General features: G+C 42.1%; 1 protein-coding gene across 2 annotated transcripts in view; it reads left to right on the top strand.

Annotated features, from left to right (window-relative positions):
• Prkcq (protein kinase C theta) overlaps nt 1–12,813 on the top strand; it is a 116,199-nt gene that overhangs the window by 60,028 nt on the left and 43,358 nt on the right. For both annotated transcript variants that reach the window (XM_076872817.1, XM_076872816.1), the window contains exons 8-12: nt 1,555–1,684; nt 5,339–5,448; nt 6,356–6,473; nt 7,698–7,858; nt 11,137–11,310. In XM_076872817.1, coding sequence (XP_076728932.1) covers nt 1,555–1,684; nt 5,339–5,448; nt 6,356–6,473; nt 7,698–7,858; nt 11,137–11,310 — 693 coding nt within the window. The remainder of the gene's footprint in view (nt 1–1,554; nt 1,685–5,338; nt 5,449–6,355; nt 6,474–7,697; nt 7,859–11,136; nt 11,311–12,813) is intronic.

Below are 12,813 nucleotides of genomic sequence, written 5' to 3'. Positions count from 1 at the left end.
GAGAGAGAGAGAGAGAGAGAGAGAACGAACCCAGGTTCAGAGAGAATTTCTCTTACCTTCCGAGTGTATGAAATTACAGAGCCCAAAAGAAAAGGGGGCAGCTGTGTTGTATGCAGTTAAGATGTTGAAAAAATTAAGGGTCATGTGGTAATCCACATCTGGTCACGTGGATCAGAGAAATGTCGAGGTGTTGTGGAGGTATTCACCCAACTGTCTGTGTTGGGGGTGACTGGAAGATGATGACGTGGAAACAATCACGCTAGAATATTATCATTATCAAGATTGCTAACCATCCAGTAGCTGAGAGGAAGTGAGACGGAAGATAACTCCATGGCTAGGGAGAGATGGATGAAGCTGGAGAGAGATGGACAAGTCTGCTTGAGAGAAGAAAAGGGGTCCCAGCCCATGTGGAGACGGGTCTCTGATGGACAGAGGGAAACGTCACCAATTTGAACAGAAAGGGAGTTGGACAAGGTTTCTGCCAATGAGGGTAGATTTGCAGAGTAGTTGGTGGATAGACAGGGAGCCCCCCATAAGCCCCTTGTGTCCTCAGTGGAGTCTGAGGGTGGAGGGAGGAAGAGGAGGAGGCAACATGTGGATTTAAAGAAACTAATCATCCCAGAGGCGAGAAAGCAAGACGATTAGACCAAAGCAGGGTTGGAGAGCAGAGCTGAGAGTCGACGAGTTTGACAGGGTCAACCTTCCCTGATGTCTCATTTTCTCCAGCAGAGCAGCAAGCACAGAGAAGACAAATTGAATTTTTCCAGAAAGAATTTCCTCTAAAATTTAGAGCTAGAAAGGAATGATCCCATATGAGCAAATAATTCTGCTAAGGCTCAAAAGATTCATTGGTCCATGTTCATCTGTAAGTGGCAGAGCAGGGACTAAAATTTACATCTCAATCTCCCAGAATGTGTTTTTGTGTGATCCAATCAGTTTGCTACTACCCGCCCCCTCTCCCCCGCCCCCCCCAACACCCCAATTCCCTTTACTTCATGTCTTCGGTTTCTCTAGAAAGTCTCAAATCATGAGCATCACTGTTAACCCCAATGACTCACGAATCCCTGGGGCAACATAAACTATTCAGCATATGAAGAACAGGTGTGAAAACGCTGTGCCCAGCAGGCCCTCACGCTGTCAGCCCCTACTACCGCCAGAGGAGCGTTTGTAACAACCCTCCAAGGGAAGCACTAGTTCTGGACTGAAAAAGCAAAGTCAATATTTATATTAAAACAGGAAGGGCAGGTTCCTTTGTTTAAATGGAAGCATCATTTCCTTACTTCCATTCAGATAAATAACCTCCCTCCCCTCTTACTGAAATGATCCCGTCTGTGCTGATGCTTCAGATGTCATCTGTGGGTACCCACAAGAGCAGATGCAAGCTTGCCCCTGGCCTGAAAAAGCCACCGCTCTCTGCCTTCTTCCAACAGGACTGGAAGGTTTGACTTGGTGGCTAAAAGGCACATGGGGCCTGTGGTATCTTTACAGTCACTGTTAGTTATGCTAAAGGGCCCAAGGACACATGTGTGGTCTCACCTTCTGCCTTTCTTTCAGTTTCACAAGGAGAGATTCAAGATTGACATGCCACACAGATTTAAAGTCTACAACTACAAGAGCCCTACCTTCTGTGAGCACTGTGGGACTCTGCTCTGGGGACTTGCAAGGCAAGGCCTCAAGTGTGATGGTGAGTCCCAGCAGGAGGGAGCTGAGGCCAATGACTGACTTCCGCACAGGGCCTGCCAGGGCTGTGATCTGAGCGCCATCTTCCTGGAACAACAGGCCCCTGCTGCTCTTTTCATTCCACCTTGCCACACTCTCATCTTTACATTCCAAGAAACACACACAACAGCTCAGGTTCAAGGTCAAGGCTTCTGGCCCTATGGATTTATTTTATACCACAGCCCTGGGGGAAAATGAAGATGGCATTTCTCCTCTGACTGATCCTTCTACCAAAAACTCTACTTCACCCCAACTGATCCCCTGCTGTCTCCTTGTGGGTCCGGGACTGAGCCAGGCTAATTCCAGCAGGTCTAGTGAGAGTCCATCTGTCATGCCACCAAGGCACAAACCCAGGCATCCATTTGGCTAATGCATGGTCCTGCACAGAGGAACTCCTCTTGAGTTACCCCTAAGCCACTTCTGTGAACTCCAAATGCCCAGCCAGAGGTAGTCACAGGTAGTCAAACCCCTTCATAGCTCCAAAATGCAACTTAGGTGCTTTTCTCTATACAGATTTTCAAGACTACATGGATATGCAAAATATTATATAGTAAATCATGGAAGAGTCCATAGGTGAAAAGCAATGTCCCATTATCCCAACTGTTTAAACAGAAACCTGAATTATCTCATGCTTACTGGCCCATCTCAAGGTCAGGTTTCATCTCGAGGGAACTTGAGCGCCCACTTGCTGGGGCACAGCTGGTCTGGCACGCTGACCACAGAGTTTAGAACCTCCCCAGAGATTCCTTGGCATTATTTCACACTGACACCCTCTGCTCTGTTCTGTTCTTTTTCTCTTACATTCTTTCCTTTCCATTCTATTCCTTCCCCACTCTCTCCTCCCACCTTCATTTCAAGTAGCTCCCCTCCCTCATTTCTTATACCCCCTCTCCTCTCCCCTTTCCTCCCCTCCCCTTTCCTTCCCCATTTCTTTTCCATTCTTGCTTTTAGTGGCCCCTGAACTGTTTCTTCCTCTCTGTTCACCTCCACAGGCCCTCATCTTCATCCCTTTACCCTGTTCCTTCTCCAGTTCTTTGTTCCTCCTCCTTTACCTCATCCTTCTCTTGCTTCTTTAGAGTACATCTTCTTAAGCAGGACTCCCTTTAGCCTTTATCCTGTCTTCTCCCCCTCCACATTAACTCCCATGAAAATAGTCATCAAAAGGAACTATTTGCGTCCACAGAGATCCAGTAACCACCTGCTAGGTTAGTAACAAAGATTTATGACGTTACAGAGGGAGCAATGGCCTTTCTTCATGGCCGTGCCCATCTGGGACAAGCACGGACCTAAGCTACAATTTTAAGGAGCCAAGTACCAATCTCAGTTTTACCATCTCACCTTGCATTGCATTGATGAGTAAGAAGATGGTGGCTGGGGCCACCCAAGTCAAACCCTGACACCTCCAAAAGAGGTCCAATGCAGACACGCTCACAATGCAGAATTTGGAGCACCACCATAAAAGCTATCTTAATCAAATTAAAGATTTTAATATTTTTATAAAAGATTTTGCTTCAGATGGATTTCTGTGGCTATATCTATGCATATGCCCTGGGACTAATAATAGTTTGTAGTTTTTTTTAAATGTTTTATTTGTTTTATGGTACACTATCAGAGGAAGTGTGAGCTAGTTAAAACTCAAGGTGAGGAAGGTCACAATGTTACCTACATTTTTAGAGTAGATATCCATGGAATGGAATAATAGTAAAGATGAAAGAGAAGTTGTATTTGTTGAACACCCACTCGATAGCAATCACTGTGCTAAGCTTTTGGCGTGAGAATGTTCCAAAAAGCAGATATGATTAACATTTGCATGATTTTATAGGTCCCATTGCCTAATTCTGTTGTAAAAACCTCCTACTTAGACACTTTTGCAAAACCAAATAGTATGTGAGACTAGAGTTCTATCAGCTGGAGTTTGTAAATAAATAAATATACATATATATGTGATTTTTTCAAAAGCAAAATCTGAGTTTTCTAAAACCAATAACATCATGCAATATTTATCTTTACACATACTCAAAAGTGCTCCTGTGCAGGCACACACAGGCATGCAGGCACACACTCACACACACACATACACACACACACTCCAAGAAGGATCGCATGGTCAGAAAGTGGAAGTTGGTCCTTTATGGTACTGCTTTTAGGACTCATGATTCAGAATACTCGTGAGGTCTCAGAGCTGGACATCTATATAGAACCTTAGGTCTGTGCCTTGTACCTACTAGAAGCCTTTGCAGAGCAGGTGATTTGTGTAGAGTCAGGTCACACAGTGTCCACTCCTGCAGCTGCAACCAACACATGCTGTCCTCCCCACCAGAAATCATATATTTCCCACTTCTTTCCTTTTCTATGGGACTTACAAAGATGAAGCAAAACACTGGTCCCTCTTCTCTGAGCTACCTCCGGTAACTATCATAGACTTAAATATAAGCCATTAACTCATGTGTGTAAGAAATACAACATTGACCTTGAAATCCACTTAAGTGGGACTCAATAATTATTGGGGTCCTATGCCCTTCCTGTCATGGCACAAGACTTGGGGATTCATGTACATAGGAACCTGAAAACCAGGTAATGGCCTCTAACACCTAGATATTACAGTTGATATCCCCATAGCACTGGAGACCTCGTCTGTGGGTTGATTTCTTCTAACCAGGTCGGGTTAGCTTTGGACATCCTTAAAACTCAGCCTTTCTTCACCTTGGCTCTGGCCATAGGGTGGAATTTTCTGAGCTTTCAGAAGGGCTTTTGATCAAAGTTTAGAAGCTCCTGGACCCTAGAAAAATGACATCCTGAGGACAGGATCATAAGGAGAATACTGTGCAGGGCCTGGCAGAGGTGGACAGGGGACATGAACAGGAGATGGGAAGAGGCACTTTGACTTAAGTCCTTTTGCCAGGCTCTAGGGATGTCAAACAGTGTGGCTTCCTGGAGTCCCTGTGTTTCTATAGAAAACTGCTTTCTAGTATCCCCAGGGAATAAGATGACAAGTAAAAGGACCTTAAGACTTAAATGTTCCAACCTTTTTGGTTATTCTTTGTTTCAAGGAAAGGACTTCACTTTAGTAGCCTCAAGTGAATTTTAGAGAGAAATAAAATGCCCATGTTTTCCTGTGAGGGACCTGAAGTCCATTGGGCCCCTGCCCAACCATGCCCTCAGTTCTGTTTACAGGAGATGCAGTCATCCTGGCTGTGCCCCACCAGCCAGGACTCAGAGCTGTGTCCCTGACCCATCAGCTCCTTGTCACCAAGTTTCATAGTTCATTAACCACACCTCTCCCTGATGGGAGCACATGGTCTCCGGCATTTTTCCTCTTCCCACTCCCACCGTTAATCCACACACACCCCTTCTCTCAGTTTCCATTGTACAGGCTGAGGCTGCCTAGAGGCCAGAGAAACTCCACACAGTCCACTAGGAAAAGGGTTGCACCAGCTCAGACTGGACCTGGTGCAGGGCAGACAGTTCTCCTTCAGCATTTCAAATGAATGTCAGGGAGAACCAATGTCAGTTTGCACCTGGAGCTGTGTTCCTGACCACTCACCTTGTTCCCCAGTGACTGACACATTCCCCGGTCAGTTCTTTCCCTCCTGCTCACTGTCCACTTTCTTCCTTTCAGCATGTGGCATGAATGTCCATCACCGATGCCAGACAAAGGTCGCCAACCTCTGTGGTATCAATCAGAAGCTAATGGCTGAAGCACTGGCAATGATTGAGAGCACCCAACAGGTGTGGAGTTGATAATCTCCCCCACATCAGCTCCCATCCTCTGCTTTCTGACCTATAGCCACTCTGCAGGACTTTGTGGAATGTATTTCTTTATTATTATTATTATTATTTGTTCTTTTTAGATATTCATGACCATATAATGTATTTTGACATTATCTACATACATGGAGTCTAATTTCCCATTCTCATGGTTGTACCTGTTGTGGAGTTCCATTAGTCATGTATTCATACATGAACATAAGAAAGTTATGTCCAATTCATTCTACTGTCTTTTGTGAAATGTATTTCTGAAAATTGCTTTACCCCTAACTTCCATCTCCATGACCATATCGCCCCCTTTAGATACTTCATGCATTTATATTGTGTGGATCTTTATAAGATCTTAATTTTTTTTCTACAAAAAAGCAGGAACAGAAACAAATTCATTAAAATTATTGAGCATTGATCATCAGCTTTATACCTACATATTAGGATTATGTAATAGCCTGAAAGAAAATACTTATTTCCTAGAATCATCTGTAGAATTCTCTCAGAGCACCGAGTCCAGGACAATTTCTGCCTTGTCACCTACTCCTTGGCTTCACTGAATTTCCTTGTCTTAGAACAAACTCTGCAAAGCAAAGCATTGACTCTGTATGCTCTTTTTCCATTGACCTCTTCTTATGTGTCATGGAGTGATGTAGAGAGCATGGGTGATTCCAGTTAGATCCCAGAGTGAAGAAGCTATGTACATTCTGCTGGTGTGTTAAATAAGCTCTCACACAATAAGCAATCCTAAAAGACCACTGAAGGGAGGAAGACTTTTGGCTGTCCTGTGCATTAAGAAATCTCACGAGACTTTGGTCTTCATAGACAGCGTCCCATCAACTGTGGGTGAGTGGGTGGCCTGACTCTGTTTGTAATCTAGGCTCGCTGCTTAAGAGATTCAGAACACATCTTCAGAGAAGGTCCAGTTGAAATTGGTCTCCCATCTTCCATCAAAAATGAAGCAAAGCCTCCATATTTACCAACACCAGGAAAAAGAGGTAGTTGTTCTGGTGATCTTCTATCCCACATTGATAACTTATCTTAACCTTAACCTGCACTCTCGGATTGAAGTTTTCAGTTTACCAGGTCTGATAGGGGATCCCTTTCTTTGTAAAGATTACAGACCTATCCACGAATGTTCCTGCTTCTTAGAAATGAAACCAAAATTCACCTCACCAGGATACCTTTGTGAGGAGGTGAGAGTTAGGGGGAAAAAATGGGATAGATCTAGAAGAAACAACTATAAATATTTCCTTAGGATTCTAGAATGTTCCTTTCAGTCAGTGTCAAGTGGTTGTACAGAAATAAAATAGACAGTGAAGCATAATGGTGAAAATATCACAGATGTTTTTATTTTGTGTCCAGAAGATTCTTCTGTGATGTGTAAGGGTAGAAAAGAAAAGAAGTCCAGGCCCAAAGCCCTTAACATTTATGTTATTTTGAAAGTTTATGCAACCTGCCTTCAAAGGTAGCTCATGGGAGGATACCACCACATGACCTAAATAGTTTCAGCATACATTATAAAAGATTTTCCTTGGACTTGAGGGATAATATGAAAGAATACTTTAAAGTAATGTTATGGGGGAAAGTTTCCAAAGGAGTTCTTCTACACTTCTTCTGTTATGGAGTAGGGACTAAATAGATATCAAAAAAAATTAAAGAAAAGTTTGAATTTGATTTAGGAAGGATCTACAAGCAGTCAACTAGACCATATCCCAGGGATGATCAATGTAAGCACCATCTTGACTTGAAGACTGCGAGAAATGGTGCAGATCAGGTCTTCACTAATCTGCTAAATTCCATTCTCTCTTCCTTCACTTTGATATACAGAACTTGATGCCACTGTGCCTGGGCGCCACCTAAACAATTAAGAATCATTGTTCCTCAAATTCCATTAAAATCCCTATTTGTCCATGATTTGACACTATTAACAGCTTGCTAATTTTGCATATGTGGTATTCTGCTGGAATATTTAAGTCGAACCATTTTCCGGTCCATTGTCTGGGTAAAGAGACAGTCCAAGTCCCAATTGCCAGCCTCACTGTCACACAGAGAGTTACTAAAACTGCCTGAATTGTAGAAGCCCCCCTTCTGCTCCCCACCCAGTAATTGTGGACGGAGCCTCAGAATGGGGAGTGGAAGAGAAAGCAGGTGCCCTAAATAAACTGCAGGGACCCCCCATGACTCCGTGTTCACCCTATCCACTGGCTTGCCATTTTCAGAGCCTCAGGGAATCTCCTGGGAGTCTCCATTGGATGGGACGGAGAAAATATGCCATCATCCAGAACCTGAACTGAACACAGAAAGACCATCTCTGCATATAAAACTAAAAATTGAGGATTTTATCTTGCACAAAATGTTGGGGAAAGGAAGTTTTGGCAAGGTATGCTACCCTACTGTGGAATTCCATACAACAGATTCCAGGGACCAAGGGACAGTGTTCCTGGTGGGTGGAACTAAACTCTTAGGACCCAGCAGTGTGTGGATGTGTGGAGAGAACGTTCCAGTATGTTGTGAGAGGAAATCTGTGAGTCAGTGGGGACCTGGGAGCACTAGGGCAATGACAACTGCTTCCCAGGGGTCTGTGTCCCAAAGACCACTTTGCTTTGAGGTTGCACACCCCAGATGCTTGTGAGTTTGAGGTCTTTGAGCACCAAAGAAATACAAAGGCTCTTTGACCACTTCTTGTGTTATGTGGCTTTTTTATTTGTTTTGTTTTTTTCTCTGTTGCTGCTTCTTCCAGCCTGGAGTGTTGCTTTGCTTAGTATGTGATTTTTTTCTCTCTCCCAAATGTCTTCAGGGCTTGTATTATTTTACTCAAGTTGATGTAATAAAATAGCACAGACCAGGCAACTTAAACAATAGAAACGTATTCTCTCAGAGTTCTGGAGGCTGATAATCTAAGATCAAGGTATTGGCAGGGTTGTTTCTTCCAAGACCTCCCTTTGACTTGTAGTGACTGTTTTTTTTCCCTGAGTCTTCACATCATTTTCCCTCTGTGCCTTTGGTGTCCACGTTTCCTCTTCTCAAATGAAAGTCAGTTATATCGGAGTACAGTTTACCTAATGACCTCATTTAACCTTAATTTCCTCCTTAACTGTCCTATCTCAAAATAAGATTAAATTCTGATATCTAGTAGGGGTCAAGAATTTGTAACAGGAATGGGAAGAAGAGAAAGGAACCATTGAGCCCATAACTAGGCTGAAGTCCCTCTTCATGTCCTTCCTAGGGTTATGGATTATCTCTCACAGAGCATAAGTAGAGGAGGAGGAGGAAAAGAGAAGGAGGAAAAATGGAAGAGGAGGAGGAGGAACAAGACGTAATTTGAAACTTTTAATTTGACTATCAGTAACAATTAAGAATTTTCAAGCTAGCAATTGTAAGGAGGGATGGTCACAGGACACAGAATTTTGGGTAATTTTAGATATTCAGGATATGTCATGTATTAATAAGACTCCTGGTTGCTTAATATTCTTGGATGCAACTCCTAGGAAAATTTTAACCAAGGACTAGTGTTTCGTGAATTTGTGTAGCCAAAGTCAGCACCTGCTCACCAGACTTTGGCAGGAAAATGTACCCAGTTTATTTAAAAATAAACAAACTAAAATGCATGGGAGCATTCACCATAGCTGAATAATATTGTACTCTGCTAGGTTTGGGTTTAAACATAAAATGCATTGTCTTTCAACAAAATCTACTCTGTTCTGCAAACTGTAGCTGGTATCCATGAGTTCTTTTAGTTCATTTCTGAAGTCATATGAACCACAACAGACTCATTTGGTGTTAATCTGGGTATAATAGGCAATTTTACAGCCAGTCTTTATTATAATTTAGCAGCAATTAATGTGCAATTATATCCTGTTACCAAAAATTGAAAGCACATTGTATAGATGAAAATTACCTTTTCAGCTTCCTAGTTTATGGTTGGTTTTAGGATGTTTTACTAAAAGAAGCAATTACCAAAAGAGTACTTGAAATTGTTAATGAAATGTTTATCTTTCTTTGTTCCCTTGTGGATTGGTACATTTGAACAAGGTTAATAAGAAAGACATTAAGTTAAAATGCACGTCTTAGAAAGTATCCCAAGGGATACCCTGCAAATCTGGGTATCCTTTCTCTACCTCCAAAGCTGGGTGCCTGATTTTCCAGTGGGACCCTGGGGCTCTGCACCCTAAGAGGACAGAAAGAGGAAACACTTATGCAAAATAAGACAGCCATCTTTCCCTTTCTTGCAACCCTGAGACTACTCCGAAACTTGTGTTTCCTCTGATTTTGTTTCTGTATGGAAAGTATGGTTCCTCACCAAAAAGTCAATCTCTGACCTCCATATTCATGTTCTTATTTTCTTTAAGCCCTGGAGAACAAACAGCTGGTGTTCTGGGGCTGTAAACATCATTCATTTTCCTGAATTCTCAGCTAAGCCCACCCCCTCTATCAAGCCTGCTACCACAAAGTCATGGGTCTGCACCATGTTATTTTAATATTCCAGACACTCGTTTTATCAGTTCTGGCTTAGCATCATTGACTTCAGCATTCCATAAAAGTCAGCAAAAGAGACAAATGACAAGTGCTATTAATAACTCTCATTTAGAGAGAGTGTTTTTGTAGTTCACAAATTACTTTCCTGTGTGGTATCTTATTTGTATTCCACGGTAGTCCTGTACAATGGGGAATGCCACATTTGTTATGTCTTTCACAGGTTAGAATACTGAAGCCCCAGAGAGGTGAATTGCTTTGCCCATATTTCCACAACCAGCAAATGTCTGTGAAACAAAACCAGAGCCGGAGGTTTTTTAACCCAAATGCCGTGTTCTTACGACTGCCAATAATTCTTTGCTTATTCGTGTGTAAATCTAAAGTTGTCGCAACTCTCCATTGCATGCCATCTGGTGTCCATTGACATAAAACATGTGAAATCAGGTGGAAAAAGCAGACTCTGGAGTTATATCTTTCTCTGAGTAGTTCCACGAATTTGAGCAAGTTTAAGCGATTCTTTGAACTCAGTGTTTTTCAATTATCAATACCTGTCTTGCAATGTTAAAAGCTAAAAATTAAATTGGATAAGAAAATTAGATAGCACACGTAAAACATAGAGCAGACTGTCTTACACATAGTAGGTCCTGAGGTTTCTGTGTGACCAGATGACAGGGTATTTGCTTCTGATGTACATATAGACTGTATCCCACAAGTTTTTTGTTTTTGTTTTGTTTTGTTTTGTTTTGTTTTGTTTTTGCCTTTCAGAGGTGGCTGAGGGGAATAGTTTATTTGTGTGGATTCTCAGTGATGCTTCAAGTTCAGCCATTCTCTCCAGTATTCCACTTTTCTTCCTTCAATGTGTATTTGGTCTCTCAGTACCCACATTTGGGTTCCTGGATAGTCAGGCATTCTTTTTTAAATAGAATTTTTCAGGCACTGGGAATTGCCCATTTAATTGTCTAATAATTTTGTAAAACCTTTGGAAAGACACGAAGACAAAAATAAAACCATGATGCAGTATCCCTAAACTAGTGAGGTAGTCCATTGTGTCTCAGTAACACCCTATTGGGATGGATGGAAATTGTCCTTTACTGTCTAGACAGGCCTCTCTTAGCACTTTGTCTCTTCTTCAATGAGTGGAAATCCAAATTCTAAAGTAAAGTTCCTTCTTCCCCTTCCTTCTAGGTCTTCCTAGCGGAGTTCAAGAAAACCAATCAATTTTTTGCAATAAAAGCCTTAAAGAAGGATGTGGTTTTGATGGACGACGATGTTGAGTGTACCATGGTAGAAAAGAGAGTCCTATCCTTGGCCTGGGAGCATCCGTTTCTAACTCACATGTTCTGTACATTCCAGACCAAGGTATGGTTTCTGCTCAGACACCTTCTTCCTCCTCCAGCCTGTCCCAAGGGTGATGCCTTGGTGGCCCTGTCACTTGGAGACATGGGGGAGTTGGTTCGTATTTATCTTTCAGTCAGCCTCTCACGCATCCATCCAGAAAAGTCTCATCTCTTCTAAACACTGGGGAAATATTACTCCTGATTTTTTAACGTAGTCTGTTGGGAAAGGCCTTTCCTTCTGGATCTGTTTGTTGGTTCACTCATTTTTCTAGAATTTGCTCTAACATAACAACCAGGCATCTAAACAGTCAGTAACCTGAAGGGGGTCATGTGACACTTGGTTTATCTACCGTGTGTATATTTAAAGAGACAAAAGTTGAAAAAGAGATCGAAGTGCATATGTTCTTGAGAATTTTCTCTTAAAGCCTGGCAGAGAAAGTGGCCATGGGACTCTCCTCCTGGTCTCCTTCTTCCTTACGAAATAACTTTAAAAGATTTTTTTTTTCTTGACTTCAAGATCATTGTAGAGAATTTGGAAAATGTTTATAAACTCAAAGAAAATTATTGATAAAAATCACCACTTGGATATAATCACCCTTAATACTTCAAAGTTTATCTTTCTACGTTTCTCCCTCTTTCCCATGGATTTCTTCAAATAAAAATGGCAACCCACCATAAATACCTATCATTTAATAACTTGAGTTTTCAACACTTTCATTATATTCATTTCCTCACATCTGTGAATATCTTCTGCAACACAGTTGATCTAATTAGAACACTTCTTAACTTTTTGTTCTGTTTTTACACTGATATAAATAACACTGAAAGGAACATCCTCAAGGATGTGCCTTCATACACAGGCATGATTTTATATCTCCTAAGTTTTCTACTCTTCCTTGCCTTATCCCTGTTCTACAGACCCTGGAATAATAAGCAGACCCATGTGGGACCCGGTAGCTAAGGTCTGAGAGCACAAAGGGTGGGAATTGTTTCCCTTTTTCTATTTCAAGTCATGAAACTGGAGCCTCTGAAGTGTCTTCAGCCACAGAAAAAAGAATTAGTGGGAATTCAGTCCTGAGAAGTAGATGGATCTAGATTCCATCACCACTTCCCCACTCCCAGGAAATTTTCAACACATGACTAATTAACAAATCAATGTATGATGCATACATCATAGAATAAGGAGAAACCAGACCATGACCAAGTGCTTCCTGAGCTCTGTGAAAGATACTGAAATACAGAGTATAGTTCCTGACCACGAGAATGTCGTACTCCAATAAGAGGCAGGACCAATACTTCTGAGAGTGTGAGTAATATTAAATCAGAGCGCAGACTGCAAGTACCGGCGCCAAGAGAAACAAGAAATCAGAACTTGAATAGGCAAAAAGGATGTTGGGCAGTGGATTGGAGGTGAGGGGAGGTCAGGAGGGAAAGCATGAAGTAATAAAGGGGTAGTGAGAAGCTGTGTAAGAGAAAGTAGCCTCCTTTCTTACAGCTAGGAGGAGGCAGAACTTCTGGTAATGAG

This window comes from Callospermophilus lateralis, chromosome 13 (genome assembly GCF_048772815.1).
Source record: "Callospermophilus lateralis isolate mCalLat2 chromosome 13, mCalLat2.hap1, whole genome shotgun sequence".
Lineage (NCBI taxonomy): Eukaryota > Metazoa > Chordata > Mammalia > Rodentia > Sciuridae > Callospermophilus > Callospermophilus lateralis.
Note: the sequence above shows the minus strand (reverse complement) of the source record. Positions and strands in the feature narration are given on the sequence as shown.